Genomic DNA, 22,684 nt, shown 5'->3' on the forward strand with positions numbered 1-22,684 from the left:
CCTGCATTCTTGAAAGGTGAAGGCGTAGTGTACAAGGATAGATGTGTTAATGCATGGAGAAGGGTCATATATCATGCAACTCCATGTGCTCTCTGTCTCCTGGCAGCATTTTCATGCTATGAGCTCATACTCTGAGCTCGTGTGTGCTGCTGTCAGTTAACCATGTTTTCAACTTTCCGAGTGTACATCTGCTAAGCTCACCAATAAGTGGGAGCACCTTGCCACCTCCAGGCTCCATCTTCCTGAGGGTCTCCTCTCTGCAGTATCAATGAGAAAGAGAGGATGTCAGCATTAGTCTCCATGGATTCTTTTTCTGTCAATGAAGTTGACTGTGGGTTCAAGGTCTTTGTTCCTGTGTCGCGACTACTCACCCCTGAAATGATGGCCAGTGTGGCGTGTGTATCAAGCCCCCCCTCCCTCATAGCTGGATGCTATGACACTGCCTTGGCCAGGCGCTTGGATGTACCGCTTTCAGCTCAGGTGCTGGGAGCCTCATTCATCTTCTTGCACACTAATACTACATTCTTGGGAATAAACATGAGGGTAAATGTTCATTCAGGAAATGAGATCATTTGAGGGGGGCCTGAGGCTTCTCTTCAGTGAACCATCCAGCACCAACTTTCTAACAGGCTTCTGGAGCTTGTCCATTAGCCCAATTGCTCTGGAGTTTGTTATTACTCTGGGGAATTTCCAAGCTGCAGCAAAGGGTTAAAACAAGGAGATTGATTAGTGCCACTTTGCGGGATTAGTCTCGCATGAATGGTCAAATGATGCTTCACATGCCTGATTCCCCGCACTGTCATTGAAAGGTTCCTAACATGTCTCAGCTGTGCCTCTCTCCTCATCTAGAGAGGCACAGTTCAGTTGTGTGCCAATGTAATCAGCCGCACACGCGCCCCCCACCCCCCACAAATGCATGTAGCTGCCCTCCAATCTACCTGCAGAGCCCTCACCAGCAGAGCTTCACCTCATTTTAATTTTGCACTGCACATCGCTGTAGGTTGGAAGGTGGTGGTGTAGAATTCTCACTGCCAGACCAGCTTGGATCTTCCCTGTGTGAGTATGGAAACCCCTCCCATACTCCAAATGTAGCAGTAGGATTAGGGAATCAAGAAAATAATAGGAGCACAATGGTGGCACGGGTGTTCACAACATGTATATAATGTTCACAAATGCAGCCATCGTGCCAGGAGGAGTGTCACAGACCTCCCCGTCCACCCTGAATTCCTTGATCCCAACGTGTTTCTGGTGCATGTACGTTTGTTAACCCCCGAACATTTTGAAGTGGATGTTCCAATGGACTACATGGACCTCATCCAACCTCATCCTGAGGCCACTACACTGTTCAACTTTCCCCCCACATCCACACCCTCCCCCAAGTCTTCTGGCTGAGTGCAACCTTCCAGTACAGGCCCTGCCCTGCAGCCCCTTCTCCTGCCTGAGACCATTTTCCCCCCTTCCCCTACAGGCCCAGCCCTGAAGCCCCTTTTTTTTATTCATGGGATGTGGGCATAACTGGCTAGGCCAGCATTTATTACCCATCCCTAATTGCCCTTGTTCAGAGGGCAGTTAAAAGTCAACCACATTGCTGTGGGTCTGGAGTCCAGGCCAGGTAAGGACGGCAGATTTCCTTCCCTAAAAGGGCACATTAGTGAACCAGATGGGTTTTTACAACAATCATTTCATACTCGACTTTTATTTCCAGATTTTTTAATTGAATTCAAATTCCACCATCTGCCATGGCAGGATTTGAACCAGGGTCCCCACAGCATTACCCTGAATCTCTGGATTTTTAGTCCAGTAACAATACCACTATGCCATCACCTTCTCATGCCAGTTTCTCCCCCTTCCCCAGTGCAGTCCTAACATTGCAGCCATTTAAAGCCTTACTGCTTGTCTGGTAGGTAGAGACTAGCCTCTGACACCCCCCTGAAAGCAATGTGGTGCTGCCTGCGAAACCTGGTGCTGATTCCTGCAAGCACTGCATGATGCAAGGTAGGCAAACAGGCCTTGAAGCGACGAGCAAAGTGCAGGTCACCAGGTGCATATCGCTTGTATCCTGCAGTGAAACACGCCATTTTAATTTCACGCCATACATGCCTGCATGATCCAGTGTCGCTGGTGGGGGGAGGGTGGGGCGGGGGGGGGTGATTCCAGCAAGCAGGGCTTATAATGAGATGCAAGTAAATTAGAATGATGGTCCTGACTGCCGTGGCGGGAAACACAGCCCATCATTGACGGGTGGAGCGGACGATTGCAAACTGGCTTCACAATGATGTCAAACTGATTTTTGGCGCTCTCGCAATATTTTCTGTACCCACCCACCATGACGCCCATTGCAAATGAGGGTGGAAAATCCCGGCCAAAGTGAAGATGAGTCATGATACATCAGGCATGAAACTTAGTGAGTTCCATGCTGGTCATGGTGATAAACCACCAAGGTGAAAAGGAGAAGTTAGCGGTTGCTGTAAGAGGCTAGGTACATTCACATATCTAGTCAAGGTTGGAGGGAGATTCAATCAGTGTCATATAGATCATTTTCTTGAAATGGAAATCTGGAAAAATCTGGATAACCCTCCTATAGTCCAAATTCCTCTTACAGTCCAAACTGAACTCAGGAAAAAAAAGTGCAAGTCCCAAAACAACTGAAAGTTTGCTGGTATCACAGAATCCACCAGTCGAGTAAAAGGAGTCCCAACCATTAAGTGGAGGGTGGTAGTCAAAGTCAAAGCTCAGGGTTGACACAGTCAGAGATGGTGACAGAGCAGCGTCAAGCTCATGAAAATGGAAGAAAATTGTCAGATAGAAAGAGAAAGATGCCAGAGAGGTTAATTGAAGGTATGTAGGAAGAAGAAAAAAAGTTGTTCTTTTCATTATTTCATTACTTCCAATCAAATTATGATATTTTTGTTAAACACGTACTGGTGTTAAATAAAAACATTTTTTAACATGTAAATCTCTGTTGTATCATCCTATAAATCTACAATGTGGGCAAGTGAATTTTAGCACGGAGTGTGAAGTGCACTAACATAGGCTGGGGCAACGCTAAAAGGTTTGTTGGGGACAAAGAATAAAAGCCACTCTAGGCTCTTCAGTCTAAAATAGAAACATGTAAAAGAACATTGCGATATGTATACATCACTGTATACCCAACAGCGTGGCTGCTGAGTCAAACAAGGGGACAGAATTTCAGGATAAGGGGCAGGCCATTTAAGACTGCGATGAGAGGAATTTCTTCACTAAGAGGATGGTGAATCTTTGGAATTTTTGGAATTCCCAGAGGGCTGTGGAAGCTCAATCATTGAGCATGTTCAAGGCAGAAATCTATAGATCTCTGGAGACTAATAGATGTAAAAAGGTATGATATAGTCGGGATTAAGGAGACATGGTTGCAGGGTGACCAGGGATGGGAACTGAACATCCAGGGGTATTCAGTATTTAGGAAGGACAGACAAAAAGGAAAAGGCAGTGCAATTGCATTGCTGGTTAAAGAGGAAATTAATGCAATAGTGAGGAAAGATATTAGCTCCGACGATGTGGACCCTGTATGGGTAGAGCTGAGAAACACTAAGGGGCAAAAAATGTTAGTGGGGGTTGTATATAGACCCCAAAACTGTAGTGGTGATGTTGGGAATGGCATTAAACAGGAAAGTAGAGACACATGTAATAAAGGAACATATGTAATTATGGGTGACTTTAATATGCATATAGATTGGGCAAATCAAGTAACAATACTGTAGAGGAGGAATTCCTGGAGTGTATACGGGATTTTTTTCTGGATCAACACATTGAGGAACCAATTAGAGAGCAGGCCATCCTTGACTGGGTATTGTGTAATGAGAAAGGAATAATTGGCAATCTAGTTGTGCGAGGCCCCTTGGGGATAAGCGACCATAACATGATAGAATCCTTCATCAAGATGGAGAGTGACGTAGTTGATTCTGAGACTAGGGTCCTGAATCTTAAAAAGGAAACTACGATGGTATGAGGTGCGAGTTGGCTATGATGGATTGGGAAACGTTCCTTAAAGGGATGACGGTGGATAGGCAATGGTAAACATTCAAGGAGCGCATGGGTGAACTGCAACAATTGTTTATTCCTGTCTGGCGCAAAAGGAAAGGTGGCCAAACCATGGCTTACAAGGGAAATTAGAGATAGTATTGGATGCAAGGAAGAGGCATACAAATTGGCCAGAAAAAACAACAGACCTGAGGATTGGGAGCAGTTTAGAATTCAGCAAAGGAGGACCAAGGGATTGATTAAGAAGGGGAAAAGAGAGTACGAGAGTAAGCTTGCAGGGAACATAAAAACTGACTGTAAAAGTTTCTATAGGTATGTGAAGAGAAAAAGATTGGTGAAGACAAATGTAGGTCCCTTACAGTCAGAAACAGGGGAATTCATAATGGGGAACAAAGAAATGGCTGACCAACTAAATACATGGTTCTGTCTTCACAAAGAAGGACATTAATAACATACCAGAAATGTTAGGGAACACAGGGTTTAGTGAGAGGGAGGAACTGAAAGAAATCAGTATTAGTAGGGAAATGGTGTTGGGGAAATTGATGGGATTGAAGGCCAATAAATCCCCGGGGCCTGATAATCTACATCCCAGAGTACTTAAGGAAGTGGCCCTAGAAATAGTGGATGCATTAGTGGTCATCTTCCGAGATTCTATAGACTCTGCAACAATCCTTACAGATTGGAGGGCAGCTAATGTAACCCAACTATTTAAAAAGGGAGGCAGAGAGAAAACAGGGAATTATAGACCAGTCAGCCTGACATTGGTAGTGGGGAAAAGTCTAGAGTCCATTATAAAAGATTTAATAGCTGAGCACGTGGAAAACAGTGGCAGAATCGGACAGAGTCAGCATGGATTTATGAAAGGGAAATTGTGCCTGACAAATCTACTGGAATTTTTCGAGGATGTAACTAGTAGAGTTGATGAGGGGGAGCCAGTGGATGTGGTTTATTTGGACTTTCAGAAGGCTTTCGACAAAGTCCCACACAAGAGATTGGCATGTAAAATTAAAGCGCATGGGATTGGGGGTAGTGTATTGAGATGGATAGAAAACTGGTTGGCAGACAGGAAACAAAGAGTAGGAATAAACGAGTCTTTTTCCAAATGGCAGGCAGTGGGGTACCACAGGAATCGGTGCTGGGACCTCAGTTATTCATATTAATGATTTAGATGAGGGAATTAAATGTAATATCTCCAAATTTGCAGATGACACAAAGCTGGGTGGGAGGGTGAGCTGTGAGGAGGATGCAGAGATGCTTCAGTGTGATTTGGACAAGCTGAGTGAGTGGGCAAATGCATGGCAGATACAGTATAATGTGGATAAATGTGAGGTTATCCATTTTGGCAGCAAAAACAGGAAGGCAGATTATTAACTGAATGGCTATAAATTGAGAGAGGGGAATGTGCAATGAGACCTGGGTGTCCTTGTGTACCAATCGCTGAAGGTAAGCATGCAGGTGCAGCAGGCGGTAAAGAAGGCAAATGGTACGTTGGCCTTCATAGCCAGAGGATTTGAGTACAGGAACAGAGATGTCTTGCTGTAATTGTACAGGGCCTTGGTGAGACCACACCTGGAATATTGTGTGCAGTTTTGGTCTCCTTATCTGAGGAAGGATGTTCTTGCTATAGAGGGAGTGCAGCAAAGGTTTACCAGACTGATTCCTGGGATGGCGGAACTGACATATGAGGAGAGATTGAATCGATTAGGATTATATTTGCTGGAGTTCAGAAGAATGAGGGGGGATCTCATAGAAACCTCTAAAATGCTAACAGGACTAGACAGGGTAGATGCAGGAAGGATGTTCCCGATGATGGGGGAGTCCAGAACCAGGGATCACAGTCTGAGAATATGGGGTAGACCATTTAGGACTGAGATGAGGAGAAATTTCTTCACCCAGAGTGTGGTGAGCCTGTGGAATTCATTACCACAGAAAGTAGTTGAGACCAAAACATTGTATTTTTTCAGGAAGGAGTTAGATATAGCTCTTGGGGAGAAAGGGATCAAAGGGTATGGGGAGAAAGCAGGAGCAGGCTATTGAGTTGGATGATTAGCCATGATCGTAATGAATGGCGGAGCAGGCTCGAAGGGCCGAATGGCCTACTCCTGCTCCTATGTTCCTATATTGTTCTGAAATTGTTTTGTCTGTAAATGAGGGCAGCAGGACAGGAGAACATGGGTTCAGAGATGTGAAGGACAAGCCTAGAACAGATTTACTTCTTTATACACAAGAAAATCAACAGCTCCATAAAGGCTGCCAGGGTGAATGGTGGAAGCCAGGACATTGGATTTACTGCAGAAGCAGCTGGCTGCTGTAATAGAGGAAGAGTAATGTTGAGGATATAATATAGGGGATAAGATCAAAGAGGCCAGGCCTTTTGCGTCGGAATCAGTCTTAGTGTGATGCGATCAATTTGTATCTTACTCTCAAATTGCTGCTTTATTTTTTTTCAAGGGGCAAATGCTTTTTTCCAGAGTCCACAGCATCACCTGTGCCAAGTTTCAGAAAAAGACGATAACATCGAAATGGATATGGCAGTAAGCTCAGCTGATTACTATTTCTCTCATAGCCCGGAATCAGACAAGATAGCAATAGACTACGCTAAGGTGGAGCGCAAGAATAACGCAACTTACTATAATGAGGCTTGGCTCCGAGCCTATTATGAATGGCAGCAAAGAAAAATGGAGCTCAAGGTACCAGATGGTCTTCTGGAAGAGCATGTTATCGCAATTCTGTGCTACACCTTAGACCGCCCACCCCTATACAGATATTTCAATAAAGCTATTAGAAACTATGGTACAAATGATGAAGTATATTCAAAATGTTTCCACTACAAAAGTCTGCACTATCTTCTGTCAGTAGCTCTGAGTGTATTACAGAACAGTTCTTGGGGTCCTGATCCAGGAACTGAGGTCTACAGAGCAATGGATAGAAAGGTTGTGGTCAGCAAAGGAGCAAAGATCCGTTTTGGACAGTTTGCTTCAACATCTCTGAATATTATGGAGTCAGTCTCGACATTTACAGATGACGATACAACCAGTAACACACTGTTTAACATCACTACCTCCCATGGTGTTGCCATCCAAAACTTCTCCTTTTTTCGTAGGGAAGAGGAAGTGCTCATTCCACCTCATGAGGTGTTTAACGTTACCAAAGTAGTCAATTGGGAAGATGATTTAGGGTTACGAGGTGTAAATATTGTCCTTTCTTCAACTGGTCAAAAACAAACTGAGGTAAAGCTACAGTCAGATGGCCCTGGACATCTTCGTGTGGTGAGGATGCTAGAACCAGTATCTCCATGGTGGTTCTCCATTTTAGCAATTTTGCTGATCCTGCTGTTCGCTTCTTGTGTCTTCTTTTTGAAGAAACAGAAATACATCTAAATTGCTGGTTGATCAGAAGCTATAATATCTCAACGAAGAGAGATGATGCACTCACACAGCATGATGATGCCACCTGGTTCCACTTAAGCAAAGCAAATTCAGCATCCATTGACTGATTTTCCAATTTTAACTCCTTTCATTGCAAAACGTCCTGATAAATATCATTAAAAATTAACATAGGATGCAATCAATTTATTTGTGGCTTGAAGTAAAAATATATTGAATAAGTCAATAATTATTAAGTGGGCTGACACACAAAGGCTAAAAAGACCATAGACAACACAAACTGGGTGGAAATAGGGTGGAATCTTGTGTTGTTCCTGGGAATGGGATGTAAGGCAGGCTGGGGAATTTGATTGAGTGGGAGGCCAAAAATCAGCTTCTTGCCACTGGGATGAACTTTTGCAATTAAGTTCAAGGAAGTTGGAAGGCAAGCATTGGGAAGCGCATTTGCATGTTCATTCAAAGATCAACTCACCAGATTTAAGTTCCATTCCCAATTAAGTTATTGGCGAGTATGCAATCCATGCCTCCAGATTTATGACTGCATATAAGTGGCATGCAGCAGGTGAGGCAGTCAACTTGCCAGAGTTGGTGTGAATAGCTGCTGTTGTTTCCTCATCGGGGTGTGTTCTTCAACAATGTGATGATAGGATGACGGCAGTTTAAGGGGCATGGGGCAGGGAGGCAGGCCAAGCGAGGGAGTGGGGGAGGGTGTCCGGAGCAGGGTTGGAGCCAGGGAGGGAAGACAAGGGTGCAGGGATGCGGGAGAGAGGGAAGGGCCTTGCATGATGGGTGTGCAAGTCCTGTGAATTGGTGGGTGTTGTGGGGAGGGTTTCTGGGCAGGGTTATTGGAAGACAGATAGTCCTAAAGGGTGGGGTTGGTGCTGTCAATGGTGGAGTCCTGGGGGTGTTGAACTGATGGTACTGGGCAACAGATGGAACAGTCACATTGAGAGGGGGTAGTGGGATGCGATGGGGTGGCACGGTTGGATAGTTAATGGTTTCATGGGGCGGTCATGGAAAAGGACAAAACAGGTGGCTCGGATAACATGAGGGGTCTGGGTCAGGGTGTGCATGGGGACGGTAACAGAGAGAAGGCATGTGGAGGGTGATGGTTACAGGTTCAAGGCTAAATGGGGAGAGGTTAAAGGATAACATGAGGGAGAGGAATGGTTATATTAGGTGGGTCAAGGGTGATGGGGGGGCAAGTTGATGAGTGACAGGGGGAGGGTAGAAGGTTCTGGAGTGTGCACCATTTTCTCAAGGCTCTTCTTCACACACAGTTGTTCTGTATGTGTGAATCCTCAAAGTGGGAGGAGGATCTTTTCAGGTGAGTGGTGTTCAAGGTGAACTGTGTTCAGGCTGACTAAAGGCGCACCCTAATAATCATGAGCCAACTGCATGAGAACCATGCTTAGTTGTGTTCTGCTCTCTATGGGGAAGCCCACATGGCAGCAGGTTTGCTCCTGACTCATGGCTCTCATAATATCATGATCCCAGCAAGGTCGGGAGCTGCAGTAAAGTCTGCGCTGGAGGACAACTCAAATTAATCAAGGTGGTGGGGGTGGGGTGGGGGAGGGGGCGGGGGTGCGGTGGAGTCGGAAGGACAAATGGAGGCAGGGGTTGGCTTGGCTCCTGGGGGCCTGGTTGGGGGTGGGGGGGAGGGGATGAGAAAAATGTGCTAGTTTAGAAGCTGAAAGATCCTGGGTAGATGGTCATGGCTGATTATGGGGTTTGTGGTTTGTCTATGATGGCAAGGCAAGGGTCTCTCCAATGTGTCTTGAGGATGATGGAGGGAAGTCAAATAGTATTTAAGGGAGGATGCGTGGACATGGCTTTCATTACCCCTGTCAATGCTGCAGTCCCCAGGCACATGAATGTATGAACAAGAGGAGCTCACATCTGTGGTCCTCCAGGGTGGGCATCGCCATGGGGGGGGGGGTGAGGAGAGGGCAGAAGTAGACTGATGTTAGTTACAGGGCTTCCCATTGGCTGAAATGCTCAAGGCCGGAGGGACAGTTTCAAAGAATATGCTGACTAGATGGATCACTGTAATTTGTTCACAGATCACCCCAGGCATACAAGGTGCTGGTGCCAGGCAACTTTGCACTTTTATTAACTATGGGTCAGCTGAGGAAGTGGCAGAGGCGTTGACTTCCTCCCCGCTCCGCCACAAGATTCTCTTACACAATCATATCTAATAAGCTGACCAGCACAAGATCGTGAGATCCCCGGAGTGGAAATCACTCTCACTTCTGCTCCCGCCTCTCAACTTATACGCCAGGCAGAAAGCTTCTGCAAATCCATGGGCAGCACAGACAGAGCTATGATAGCTATAGACAAAGCCATGGATAGCCCAGGCAAAGCTACAAATACCAATGCACATATTCACAAGATGGATCTATAGGTAGAGCTTAAGCCAGAGCTACAGAAAACGCTAAGGATGGAGCTGTGAATACAGCAATAAATAGTGCTATCCAAGGAGATATAGATTGAACAATGGACAGCCACACATAGCTATAGACAGATTCATGGGCAGGCAGACAGAACTACACATAGTTATGAGAAGCTTTGTAAGATAGCATTAAGTCTTTACAAAGACCAGTAGTAAAGAGAGTGATAGAGCTATCAAAGGAGCTGTAGATTGAGCCATGGACAGTACATTATGCCAGACAGACAGAGCTAAAGGCAGAACCATCAGCAGAGAACCATAAGACAAAAATCATTGATAGAACCATAGAGAGATTCAGACAGAGCTATGCATATAATTATACACAGAGAGATGGACAGAGCAACGGACAGATTCATACACATATCCACAGACAGAGCAAAGACTGACCGACCTATATATAAAATCATAGATAAATTGAAAACGCATGGGGATGAGAATACCAAGAATTACAGAGAGATCTGTAGCAAAATCCATGGGAAGAGCAGCAGATAGAGCCATAGGCCAAGCCAGGGACATAGACCGGGATTTTCCGCCCCCATCCGTGCTGGGTGTGTTCAGTGGCGAGATCAGAGAATCTTGTGAAAAGGCCCCAGTTGTGTTTCCCGATGACATATACCCAGGATATGATTGTCCCCTCGCCCCATCAATGGCGGGCCATGTTTTGAACGTTGGGAACTTAATTTTAATAAATTTGCATCTTATTATTGTGGCCACGTGCCGGAATCATCCCCCAGCAACAAATTTGAATTGAAGCAGGCATGATTTGAGAACGGCATGATTTCCAACTGCCTTTAAAAGGCATGCACCTGGCGACCTCAACTTCAAGGGGAACTCTGAGGTGAGTGCACACAACTTTACACAGTGACTGTGATGATCCCAGCACCTCCGCGGATTCAGGGGGGGCACAGGCAAGATTATGCAGCGGCCTCTTTGTGGCAGGCTTGTGGTGCCAGGGCAAGGCCGACAGTGCCGGGAGAAGGGAGAGAAGGGGACCTTGGGGCAAGGTCAACAGTGCAAGGGGGGAAGGGGGACTCGGGGTAAAGGCAACAATGCTGGGAGGGGGTGTTCATGGCAGGACAAGCACATGCTGAGGTAGGAGGAGTTAGTGTGCGGGGGAAGAAAATGGCCGGGTAAATGGCAAAACATGTCAAAGATGAGCACTCCACCACAGCTGAGAGCGTTTACCTTGAGCTCAGTTGACATGCTTGGAGTCAGCTGATTCAAGCAATTGTACGCACTTAAGCAGCACTAATTCCTCACATTGCCAATGATTGGTTCTCTACTGTTAACCCCTCACATGCACACTTCAAACTTGAATGAGTGCTATGGTGCTGCAGAAACAGTGTGTGGCTGGGCAAGCCTGAGGGTCCTGTTGGGAACGATGGCCATCGAACATTTACATCGAACAGAGGGGTGTGACCTTAGTCCCTTGCATTATGTTTCAGTTGACTTTGAAAAGTCACCCTCATGGTACTAGCAAACCGTGAATCCTTGGAGCCAGGCTAGGAAAGTGTCTGTGCCTGATATGAGAGTTCAGGATGCAGTCCATAAGACGTAGGAGCAGAAATACACCATTCGGCCCATCGAGTCTGCTTCGCCATTCAATGAGACCGTGGCTGATCTGATAGTTCTCAACTCCACTTTCCTGCCTTTTCTCCATTACCCTTGATTCCCTTACTGATTAAAAATCTGTCTACTTCAGCCTTGATTATACTTAATGACCCAGCCTCTATAGCCTTCTGCGGTAAATAATTCCACTGATTCACTACCCTCTGAGAAGAAATTCTTCCTCATCTCTGTCTTAAATGTGCGACCCCTTACTCTGGTCCTAGACTCACCCGTAAAGGGAAACAACCTCTCAACATCTACCCCGTCAAGCCCCCTAAGAATCTTATAGGTTTCAATAAGGTCACCTCTCATTCTTCTAAACTCCAATGAGTACAGGCCCGAACTATTCAACCTCTCCTTATAAGAAATTCCTTCCATACCTGGGATCAACCTAATGAACCTTCTCTGCGCTGTCTCCAATGCCAGTATATCTTTCCTTAGATAAGGGGACCAAAACTGTTCACAGTATTCTAGGTGTGGTCCAACTAGTGCCTTGTATAGTTTTAGCAAGACTTCCCTATTTTTACACTCCATTCCCTTTGAAATAAAGGCCAACATTCCATTTGCCTTCCCTATTATTTGCTGAATGTTGTTAGCTTTTCGGGATTCATGCATGGAGATTCCCAAATCCCTCTGTGCTGTAGCTTTTTGCAGTCTTTCTCCATTTAAACAATATTCAGCTCTTCTATTCTTCCTGCCAAAATGCATAACCTCACATTTTCCCACATTATATTCCATCTGCCAAGTTTTTGCCCACTCACTTAACCTGTCAATATCCCTCTGTAGTTTCCTTGTGTCCATCCTCACTACTTGCCTACCTGACTTAGGGGCTGTGCTTGATTTCTCCCTTGTTATTGTTAATTTAGTTAATTGTTTTAACTCTAAAATAAGTCACTACTTGCCTTCCCACCTATTTTTGTGTCGTCTGCAAATTGTACTGGTGATAGTACATTCACTTCCCTCATCATTAATACATATTATAAATAATTGTGGCCCTAGTACTGATCCCTGTGGCACTCCATTAGTTACAGGTTGCCATTCTGAAAATGCCCCCCTTATCCTAACTCTCTGTCTTTTATTAGTTAGTCAACCCTCTATCCATGCTAATAAACTATCCCAACACTATGGGCTCTTATCTTATTAATTAGCCTTGTGTGCAGTACCTTATTGAATGCCTTTTGGAAATCCAAATATATTACATCTACTGGTTCCCCTTTATCTATCCTGCTTGTTACCTCCTCAAAGAATTTTAATAAATTTGTCAGGCATGATTTCCCCTCCATGAAGCCATGCTGACTCTACTGAATATATTATGCATTTCTAAATGCTCTGCTATTACATCCTTTATAATAGGCTAACATTTTTCCAATGATGGATGTTAAGCTAACTGGCCTATAATTAACTGCTTTTTGTCTCCCTCCCTTTTTGAAGAAGGGCATTACATTGGCAATTTTCCAATCTTCTGGGACTTTTCCAGAATCTAAGGATTCTTGGAAGGCGTACAAGTACACAGGCTCCTGAAGGCAGCAGTTCAAGTAGACAAGGTTGTAAAGAAGGTATATGGAATGCTCTCCTTCATTGGCAGGGGTATAGAATATAAATGTAAGGATGTCATGTTGGAATTGTATAAAACACTGGTGAGGCCACAACTAGAGTATTGTGTGCAGTTCTGGTCACCACATTACAGGAAGGACGTAATAGCTCTGGAGAGAGTGCAGAGGAGGTTTACAAGAATGTTGCCAGGGTTAGAAAAGAGTAGCTACGAGGAGAGATTGGATAGGTTGGGGTTATTTTCCTTAGAACAAAGAAGGCTGAGAGGTGACTTGATTGAGGTGTACAAAATTATGAGGGGAATAGATAGAGTGGGCAGGATAAAATTGTTTCCCTTGATGGAGAATTCTAGAACCAGGGGACATAGATTCAAGATAAGTGACAGAAGGTGTAGGGGGGACATGAGGAAGAACTTTTTTACGCAGAGGGTAGTGGGTGTCTGGAATTCGCTGCCCAAATTGGTGGTAGAGGCCGAAACCCTAAACTCTTTTAAAAAGTACCTGGATCTGCACCTAAAGTGCTGTAAACTGCAGGGCTATGGGTTGGGTGCAGTAAGGTGGGATTAGAAAGGGCACCTGGGTGTCCTCAGGCTGGCATTAACAAGATGGGCCAAATGGCTTCCTTCTGTGCTGTACCTTTTCTATGGTTCTATGACTACCAGTGGATCCACTATTTGTGTAGTTACTTCCTTTAATATCCTAGGATGCAACCCATTAGGTCCAGGGGACTTATCGGCCTTTAGCCCCATTAGTTTCCCTAGTACTTTTTCTCTAGTGTATTGTATTTATTTCCTCCCCCCCTTTTGCCACTTGATTATTTAGTATTTTTGGAATGCTATTTTAGAGTCTTCTACTGTGAAGACTGATGCAAAATATTTATTGAACTCTCTGCCCACTATCATTTCCCCAGCCTCATTCTCGAATGGGCCTATTCACTTTGGCCTCTCGCTTCCTTTTTATATATTTAAAGAAGCTCTTACTGTCCATTTTTATATTACTTGCTAGTTTGCCCTCAAAGTTTATTTTCTCCCTCATTAATTTTTTTGTCATCTTCAGTTGGTTATTAAAACTTTTTCAATCCTCTGGGTTACCACTAATCTTTGCCACATTGTATGTTTTTTCTTTCAATTTGTTATTAGCCTTAACTTCCTTGGTTAACCATGGTTGGTTTATCCCCTTCCCAGAATCCTTCTTTTTCACTGGGATATATCTTTGTTATATTTTCATAAATGTCTGCCATTGGTCATCAACTGCCTTTTCTGCTAAACTCTTCTCCAAGTCCATTCCAGCCAACTCTGCCCTTATTCCTTTGTAATTGCCCTTATTTAAGTTTAATACAGTTGTTTCCAACCCAAGTTTCTCACACTCAAACTGAATGCTAAATTCTACCATGTTATGATCACGGTTTCATAGGGGATCTTTTACTCTGAGATCATTTATTAAACCTGCCTCACTACACATTACCAGATCTAAAAAACCCGATCCCTGGTTGGATCCACAACATATTGTTCTAGGAAACGTTCCCAAATACACTCTATGAATTTTTGCTCATGGTTACCTCTACCAATTTGATTTTCTCAATCTACATGAAGATTAAAGTCGCATGTGATTAATGCACTGCTTTTTTTTTTAACAGGCCCTTATTATCTCCTGATTTATTATCTGTCCTATAGTATAGCTACTGTTAGGAAGCCTATAGACTACTCCCACTAGTGTCTTCTTCCCCTTGTTATTTCTTACTTCCACCCATATGGGTTCTATCTGTCTTCCAATCCAAGATCATTTCTTGCTATCATACTTATTCCATCTCGTATTAACAAAGCTACCCCACCACCCTTTCCCTCCTGCCTGTCCTTTTGAAATGTGACATACCCCTCAATATTTAATTCCCAGCTTTGATCTCCTTGTAACCAAGTCTCTGTAATGGCTATAAAATCATACCCATTAACCTCTATTTTGCTGTTAATTCATTTATTTTGTTCCGAATACTCTGTGCATTTAAGATAAGAGTCATTAATTTGGCCTTTTTACCATTTTTTCCCCGTTTGACCCTATTTGCTGCTTTTTTTTATACACTCTATCCCTTCCTGTCACACTCTGGGTGTCATTACCTAAATAGCTGCCCTGCAATGCTGCCATATCCTTTTGCTTTGTAAGCCTACGTATCCCCTCTCCAGAACCCTCCCCTCCCCCACCCCTATTTAGTTTAAGGCCCTCTCTACAGCCCTAGTTATTCGATTTGCCAGGACACTGGTCCCAGCACGGTTCAAGTGAAGCCCATCCCACTGGAACAGTTCCCTTCTACCCCAGTATTGGTGCCAGTGCCCCATGAACTGAAACCCATTCCTCCCACACCAATATCTGAGACACACATTTAGCTTATTGACTTTATCCTATTCCAGTGTGCCCGTGGCTCAGGTGATAATCCCGAGATGACCTTGGAGATTCTGCTTTTTAATTTAGCTCCAAACTGTTCATATTCTTTCAGCAGAATCCCCTTTCTAGTCCCATCAATGTCATTGGTAACAACATGGACGATGACAACTGGATCCCTCCCCACCCCCTACCAACTACAAGTTCCTCTCCAGCCCTGGGGAGATGTCCTTAACCCTGGCACCGGGCAGGCAACACAGCTTTTGGGACTCACGCTCATGGGCTGCAGAGAACAGTATCTATCCCCCTAATTATACTGTCCCTTACCACTACTACATTCCTATTTCCTCCCCACACTTGAATGGCTCCCTGTACCATGGTGCCGTGGTCAGTTCACTCATCCTCCCTGCACCCCCTGCCCTCGTCCACACAGCTTGCAAGAACCTCGTAACTGTTGGGCGGATTGAGGTCCGAGGCTCCTCGAATACTACCCCCTGGGTCCCCATACCTGCCTCACCTGTAGTCTCACCCTCCTGTCCCTCATCACAGAGCAAATTTGAATGACCTAATCTGAGAGGTGTGATAGCCTCCTGGAGCAAAGTGTCCAGGTAACTTTCCCCCTTCCTGCTGTAGCGCAATGTCTGCAGCTTGGACACCAGCTCCTTAACTTGGGTCTGAAGTTCCTCGAGCTGCAAACACTTACTACTGTGTTCACTCAGGATCACCTTGATGTCCAGCAGCTCCCACATGCTGCAAAGAAAAAAAGACTAGAGACCTAAAAACTAACTAAAGACCTTACTTTTACATTAAAGGCTAGAAGTACTCACCAATCCTACTCACCAAACAGCTGGTCTCTGCACTTTTTAAAGCTCTCTCTCCACGTTCTTTAATAGTCTCTCACTTGTCTTGCACTCGCTCGCTGTTACAGGCACTGCTGATCCTCTCGTACCCCCTCATTGCTAATGGCCCCGCTGCTCCTCTCACTCTCACTGTTAAAGGCCCCGCTGCTCCTCTTGCTCTCTCACTGTTAAAGGCCCCGCTGCTCCTCTCGCTCTCTCACTGTTAAAGGTGACACTGCTCCTCTCGCTCTCTCACTGTTAAAGGTGACACTGCTCCTCTCGCTCTCTCACTGTTAATGGCCCCGCAGCTCCTCTCACTCTCTCACCCTAAATGGCTACACTGCTCCTCTCACTCTCTCACTGGTAATGGCTGTGCTGCCCCCCTTGCACTCTCACTGTTCATGGCTCTGCTGTTCTTCTCGCTCTCTCACTGTTACTGGCCACACTGCTCCTCTCACTCTCTCACTATTAATGGTCACATTGCTCCTCTCGCTCTCTCACTGTTAATGGTCACATTGCTCCTCTCACTTTCTCACTGTTAAAGGCCACACTGCTCCTCTCACTCTCTTACTGTTAATTGGCACGCTGCTCCACTCACTTTCTCACTGTTAATTGGCACGCTGCTCCTCTCATTCTCTCACTGTTAATTGGCACGCTGCTCCTCTCACTCTCTCACTGTTTATTGGCACGCTGCTCCTCTCACTCTCTCACTGTTAATGGCTGCGCTGCTCCTCTCGCCCTCTCACTGTTAATGGCCCCACTGCTCCTCTCGCTCTCTCGCTGTTAATGGCCCCGCTGCTCCTCTCGCTCTCTCACTGTTAAATGCCACGCGCACGTTAGTGGGGTGGTGAGAAAGGCATATGGGACACTTGCCTTTATCAATCAAAGCATAGATTACAAAAGTAGGGAGGTCATGTTGGAGTTGTATAGAACATTGGCGAGGCCACAGCTGGAGTACTGTGTGCAGTTCTGGTCGTCACATTATAGGAAGGATGTGATTGCACTGGAGGGGGTGCAGAGGAGATTCACTAGGATGTTGCCTGGGATGAAACATTTAAGTTATGAAGAGAGGTTGGATAGACTTGGGTTGTTTTCGTTGGAGCAGAGAAGACTGAGGGGCGACCTGATCGAGGTGTACAAAATTATGAGGGGCATGGACAGGGTGGATAGGGAACAGCTGTCCCCCATGGTTGAAGTGTCAGTCACGAGGGGACACAAGTTCAAGGTGAGGGGCAGGAGGTTTAGGGGAGATGTGAGGAAAAACTTTTTTACCCAGAGGGTGGTGATGGCCTGGAATGCGCTGCCTGGGAGGGTGGTGGAGGCAGGTTGCCTCACATCCTTTAAAAAGTACCTGGATGAGCACTTGGCACGTCATAACATTCAAAGCTTTGGGCCAAGTGCTGGCAAATGGGATTAGGTAGGTAGATCAGGTGTTTCTCACGTGTCAGTGCAGACTCGATGGGCCGAAGCGCCTCTTCTGCACTGTGATTCTGATTCTGCTCCTCTCGCAATCTCTCACTATTAATGTCCACGCTGCTCCTTTTGTACTCTCACTGTTAAAGGCGACACTGCTCCTCTCGTTCTTTCAATGTTAAAGGCCATGCTGTTTCTCTCGCTCTCACAGGCCTTGATGTTCCCCTCGCTCTCACTGTTAAAGGCCACACTGCCCCTCTCGCTCTCACTGTTAAAGGCCACACTGCCCCTCTTGCTCTCTCACTGTTAATGGCCCCGCTGCTCCTCTCGCTGTCTCGCTGTTAAATGCTATGCAACACCTCGCTCTCACTGTTAAAGGCTCCGCTGCTCCTCTTGCTCCCTCTCACTATTAATGGCCATGATGCTCCTCTCACTCTCTTACTGTTAAAGACCCAGCTGCTCATTTCACACTCTCACTACTAATGGCTCTGCTAATCATCTTGCACTCTTTCACGATTAATGGCCATGCTGCTCCTCTCGCTTTCTGACTGTTAAAGGCCACGCTACTCCTCTTGCCCCCTTGCTGTTAAAGGAGACACTGCTTCTCTCGCTCTCTCATTGTTTAAGGCTACACTACTCCTCTCACTCTCTCCCAATTAATGGCTACGCTGCTCGTTTCCCCCTGTTACTGTAAAAGTCCATGCTACCCCTCATGGTCTCTCACTGTTAAAGGCCACAGTGCTCTTCTCGATCTCTCACTAGAAGGAGCAGCACCCATGGATCGGGCCTTCTTCATCAAGCGGATCCTGTTGAAGGCGTGTGGATTTGAAGTGGAGGAGATCTACTCCCTGCAAGACTTCCCCAGCGTTGGATGTTTCGACGTGACTTTCAAGCATGTGGCAGCTTGCGTCAAGTTCCTGAAGGTGTTCGAGAAGAGAGACCAGCCGGAGATGAAGATCCTGACGGTGGAGCCGCTCTTTGCTCTACCGTTGCAATGGGACCGTGTGGTGACTGTGCATCTCTACAAACCCCACGTCCCTGTCACCGACGTGTTCACTTTCCTCGCCAGGTACGTCGACAAGGTTGGGAGCTGCACCGAGGTTAGAGACGCCTTCGGGATTTGGACATGCAAATGCCAGGTTAAGGTCACGCTCAAGACCGATGGTAAAGGAGCCATCTTCCACCCTCCTTCCAGCTTCGCTATCGGGGGAAGCCGTGGCTACCTTGTCTACTCTGGGCAACCCAAACATTGTCGCTCATGCGGTAAGTCTGGTCATGTGGCGGCCAACTGCAGCGCCGCCCTCTGCAAGAACTGCAAACAGGAAGGGCACCAGACAAAGGACTGCAGACAGACTAAGTGCTGCAACCTGTATGGCGAGGCAGGCCAACTCTACAGGACCTGCCCCAAACGCAGCCTCACTTTATGCACAGGCAGCCAAAGCCAACGAAGGGGAAGCAGAGGAAATGCTTCATGTCACTACTACCAAGGACACTTGTAACACTCCAACCACCATGGCCCCAGTGAGAACAACGGGACAAAGGAGGACACAGAAAGAGAGACAAGGTGGAGGAAATGATTGAGGCAGCAGACAGCCAGTCAACTGCACTGCCCCCTGAACCTCCCACTCCTCAGGAGAGCGAATCAATGGAGGAGGAGGAAGCAGCGGAAAATCAGCAGGGGGAGTGGCAGCTGGTGAAGAGAGCCAAAAGGAAGAAGGGTCTAAGAAGGGACCGAGCCACTTCCCAGACAAGTGGCAAGAGGCGTCTCCCATCCGACACGGATGACAAGGGCAGCTGATCTTCGGACGAAGAAGGGAAAGGGCGGCATCTACAGAAGAAGCGGCAAAGCTCTAGGGAGTTGGATGATGAGACACCTGAGCTCCAGAACATTGGAGACAATGAGGAGACCAGTGCACCCCAACTTTGCGCACAACCCGAAGAGGCCAGCACACCCCAGCTCCGGGAAGCAGGGAGCAGCAACGCCCCAGAGGGGGAGAGGATTGGAGAAAATTCTCCAACAGAGGACATTTCAAATCCCGTTCTCTGCACGAACCCCCAGATGCCACCTGAGCGGAACATCTCCAGTGGGGAGGTTCAGGACAGTTTGCTCAGCCCATCCAAAGTGAGGCAATTTGTGAACACTATGGGTATGCAGGAGCAAACCAAAGGTCTGGGACTCTCAGAGACAACAGGTTTGGTAAAATACTAAATGCTTTAAAATGGGTGTAAAGATTGTATCCATAAATGTGTGTAGCATTAAATCTACTACGCGAAGTGTTGCGACCTTGGACTACCTTGCCAAGGTCAAAGTTGACCTGTTGTTTCTGCAGGAGTGTGCGATACCGCACCTCAGCTCCTACAGGCAATGGTGGTCCCATGGGCCATTGATCTGGTCGGGAGGAAACGACTCTCGTTCCTCTGGCCTGGGTATTCTGCTGCGGGGAGGCAACTTCACCGTCTCTGGGGTTAAGGAGGTGGTGGGCGGGCACCTCCTCGTAGCAGATGTAATGTACAAGAACGCTCCACTCCGGTTAATTAACATGTATGGCCCGTCACAAAAGGCTGAGCGGCTGGTGGTTTTTCAGCAGCTCCCACTGCTGCTGGCGACCTCCAGGCCGGTCATTCTGGGTGGTGACTTCAACTGCATCATTGATGCGGCTGGACGATCTGGCAGGGCCAACAGCAGATTGGACGCTACGTCCAGATCCCTGATGGAAACAATTAAGGATGCCAAGTTGCACGACATCTTCAGCAACCCTGCAGATGGAGCGCAGCGTAGATACACCTGGTCGTGGCCAGACAGGTCCATCCATTCCAGGATAGACTTCCTGTTTGTGTCCCGTGCGTTCGCAGTCAGATCCACCGACGTCAAGCCGGTGTTCTTCTCTGACCACTGCCTCCTACTGGCTGACTGCCACTTAGAGGAAGACCAGAGGGTGGGCAGGGGGGCATGGAAGCTAAACGTGCAACTGCTGACCCCAGAGAACATTGAGGAGCTCAAGAGGGATTACAAAGGTTGGAGAACCATGAAACCCCTCTTTGACTCCCTGACACACTGGTGAGAAGTGATCAAGGGAAACATCAAGAGGTTTTTCATCCTCAAAGGCACCCAGAAAGCTAGAAAGGAACAGAGGGAAATGTCCCGACTCCAGAAAAACATGCAGAATCTGCTCCGGCTGCAGTCAATGGGGGTCGATGTCAAGGAGGAACTCCAAGAGGTGAAGAGCCAGCAAGCCTCGCTCTTTGCCTCGGAGGCCTCCAAGATCTTCTTCCGGTCCAGAGTCCGGTCCGTGGAGCAGGATGAGATGTGCTCACGTTTCTTCTTCCAAAAGGTACACAGAGAGAGCTCTGTGATCAGCAGCCTGAAGGAAGAAGACGGCTCAGTAAAGTCATCGCAGTCCGACATTTTGAGGATCAGCAAATCCTTTTATGCCGGATTGTATGACGTGAAGCCCATGGACAGCACGGCCTCCCAGTCCTTCCTGTCCTCTATCACGGAGGTCTTAGACGACAGTACATGGGAGAGCCTGGACAAACCGCTAACTCCTGACGAACTGACTAAAGCCCTTGAGTCCTTCGAGAAGAGTAAAACTCCCGGAAGCGACGGCTTGCCGGTGGAGTTGTATTCGGCTCTGTGGGACTTGATCGGCCCAGACCTGCTAGAAGTGTATGAGAGTATGCTTCTGGCCGGCAGCATGTCAGAATCCATGAGGAAAGGCATCATCACCCTCACCTACAAGCACAAGGGGGAAAGGGAGGAAATTAGAAATTGGCGACCCATCTCACTTTTGAATGTGGACTATAAGATTCTGTCCAAGGTCATCGCCAATCGGGTCAAGTCCACTCTGGAATTGGTGATCCACCCTGACCAGACCTGCGCTGTGCCAGGCAGGAAGATCTCTGACAGCCTCGCGCTGCTCAGGGATACGATTGCCTATGTACAGGACAGGGGTGTGGATACCTGCCTCATCAGCCTGGATCAGGAGAAGGCCTTTGACAGAATATTGCACACCTACATGGTGGATGTGCTCTCCAAAATAGGGTTTGGGGAGGGAATTCGCAATTGGATCCAACTGCTCCACCCTAACATCAGTAGTGCAGTCTCAATCAATGGGTGGGAATCATATAGCTTTCCTATTAAACCTGGAGTCAGGCAGGGCTGCCCGCGCTCTCCTGTCCTGTTTGTGTGTTACATAGAACCCTTTGTTGAGTCCATCCAGGCATAGGAGGAGTGACGATCCCAGGCAGTGGAGGCACTCAGGTCAAAGCCTCCCTGTACATGGACGATGTCGCCGTCTTCTGCTCAGATCCGCTGTCGGTGCGCAGACTGATCCACATCTGTGACCAGTTCGAACTGGCCTCGGGAGCCAAGGTAAATCGTGGGAAGAGCGAGGCCATGTTCTTTGGGAACTGGCTGACCGATCCTTTGTCCCCTTCACCGTCAGGGCTGATGGCCTGAAGGTGCTGGGGATATGGTTCGGAGGGACCGGGGCATGCGTTAGAAACTGGAAGGAGTGAGTGTCTATGGTGAAAAGAAAACTGGGCATGTGGGAGCGATGCTCCCTTTCCATTGCGGGTAAGAACCTGGTCATCAGGTGTGAGGCACTCTCGCTGTTGCTGTGCGTGGCGCAGGTCTGGCCCATTCCACACTCCTGCGTGGTGGCGATCACTCGAGCCATCTTTCGCTTTATCTGGAGGTCGAAAATGGATCGTGTCCGCAGGGACGTGATGTACAAGCCTCTAGATAAAGGGGGAAAAAACGTGCCCAACATCGCCCTCATACTGATGGCCACCTTTGTGTGTGGCTGCGTCAAGCTGTGCGTAGACCCTCAGTACGCAAACACCAAGTGTCACTACGTGCTGAGGTTCTACCTGTCCCCGGTGTTGGGAAGGATGGGTCTGGCCACGCTGCCGCGGAACGCTCCAAGTAGTTGGACCGTGCCGTACCACCTGTCCCTGGTGGAAAAATTTATGCAGAGAAACACCTTTGACCACAAATCCATCAGGCAGTGGTCAGCACGTAACGTCCTAGAGGCCCTATGGGGA

At 47.1% G+C, this 22,684-nt stretch overlaps 1 protein-coding gene across 2 annotated transcripts in view; it reads left to right on the plus strand.

Annotated features, from left to right (window-relative positions):
- LOC144686454 (NAD(P)(+)--arginine ADP-ribosyltransferase 1-like) overlaps positions 1 to 7,575 on the plus strand; it is a 47,102-nt gene extending 39,527 nt beyond the window's left edge. For both annotated transcript variants that reach the window (XM_078551688.1, XM_078551687.1), the window contains exon 2: positions 6,472 to 7,575. In XM_078551688.1, coding sequence (XP_078407814.1) covers positions 6,543 to 7,400 — 858 coding nt within the window. In that variant the 5' untranslated portion in view covers positions 6,472 to 6,542 and the 3' untranslated portion in view covers positions 7,401 to 7,575. The remainder of the gene's footprint in view (positions 1 to 6,471) is intronic.
- The last annotated feature ends 15,109 nt before the right edge of the window (positions 7,576 to 22,684 follow it).

This window comes from Cetorhinus maximus, chromosome 11, assembly GCF_964194155.1.
Source record: "Cetorhinus maximus chromosome 11, sCetMax3.hap1.1, whole genome shotgun sequence".
Classification (NCBI taxonomy): Eukaryota; Metazoa; Chordata; class Chondrichthyes; order Lamniformes; family Cetorhinidae; genus Cetorhinus; species Cetorhinus maximus.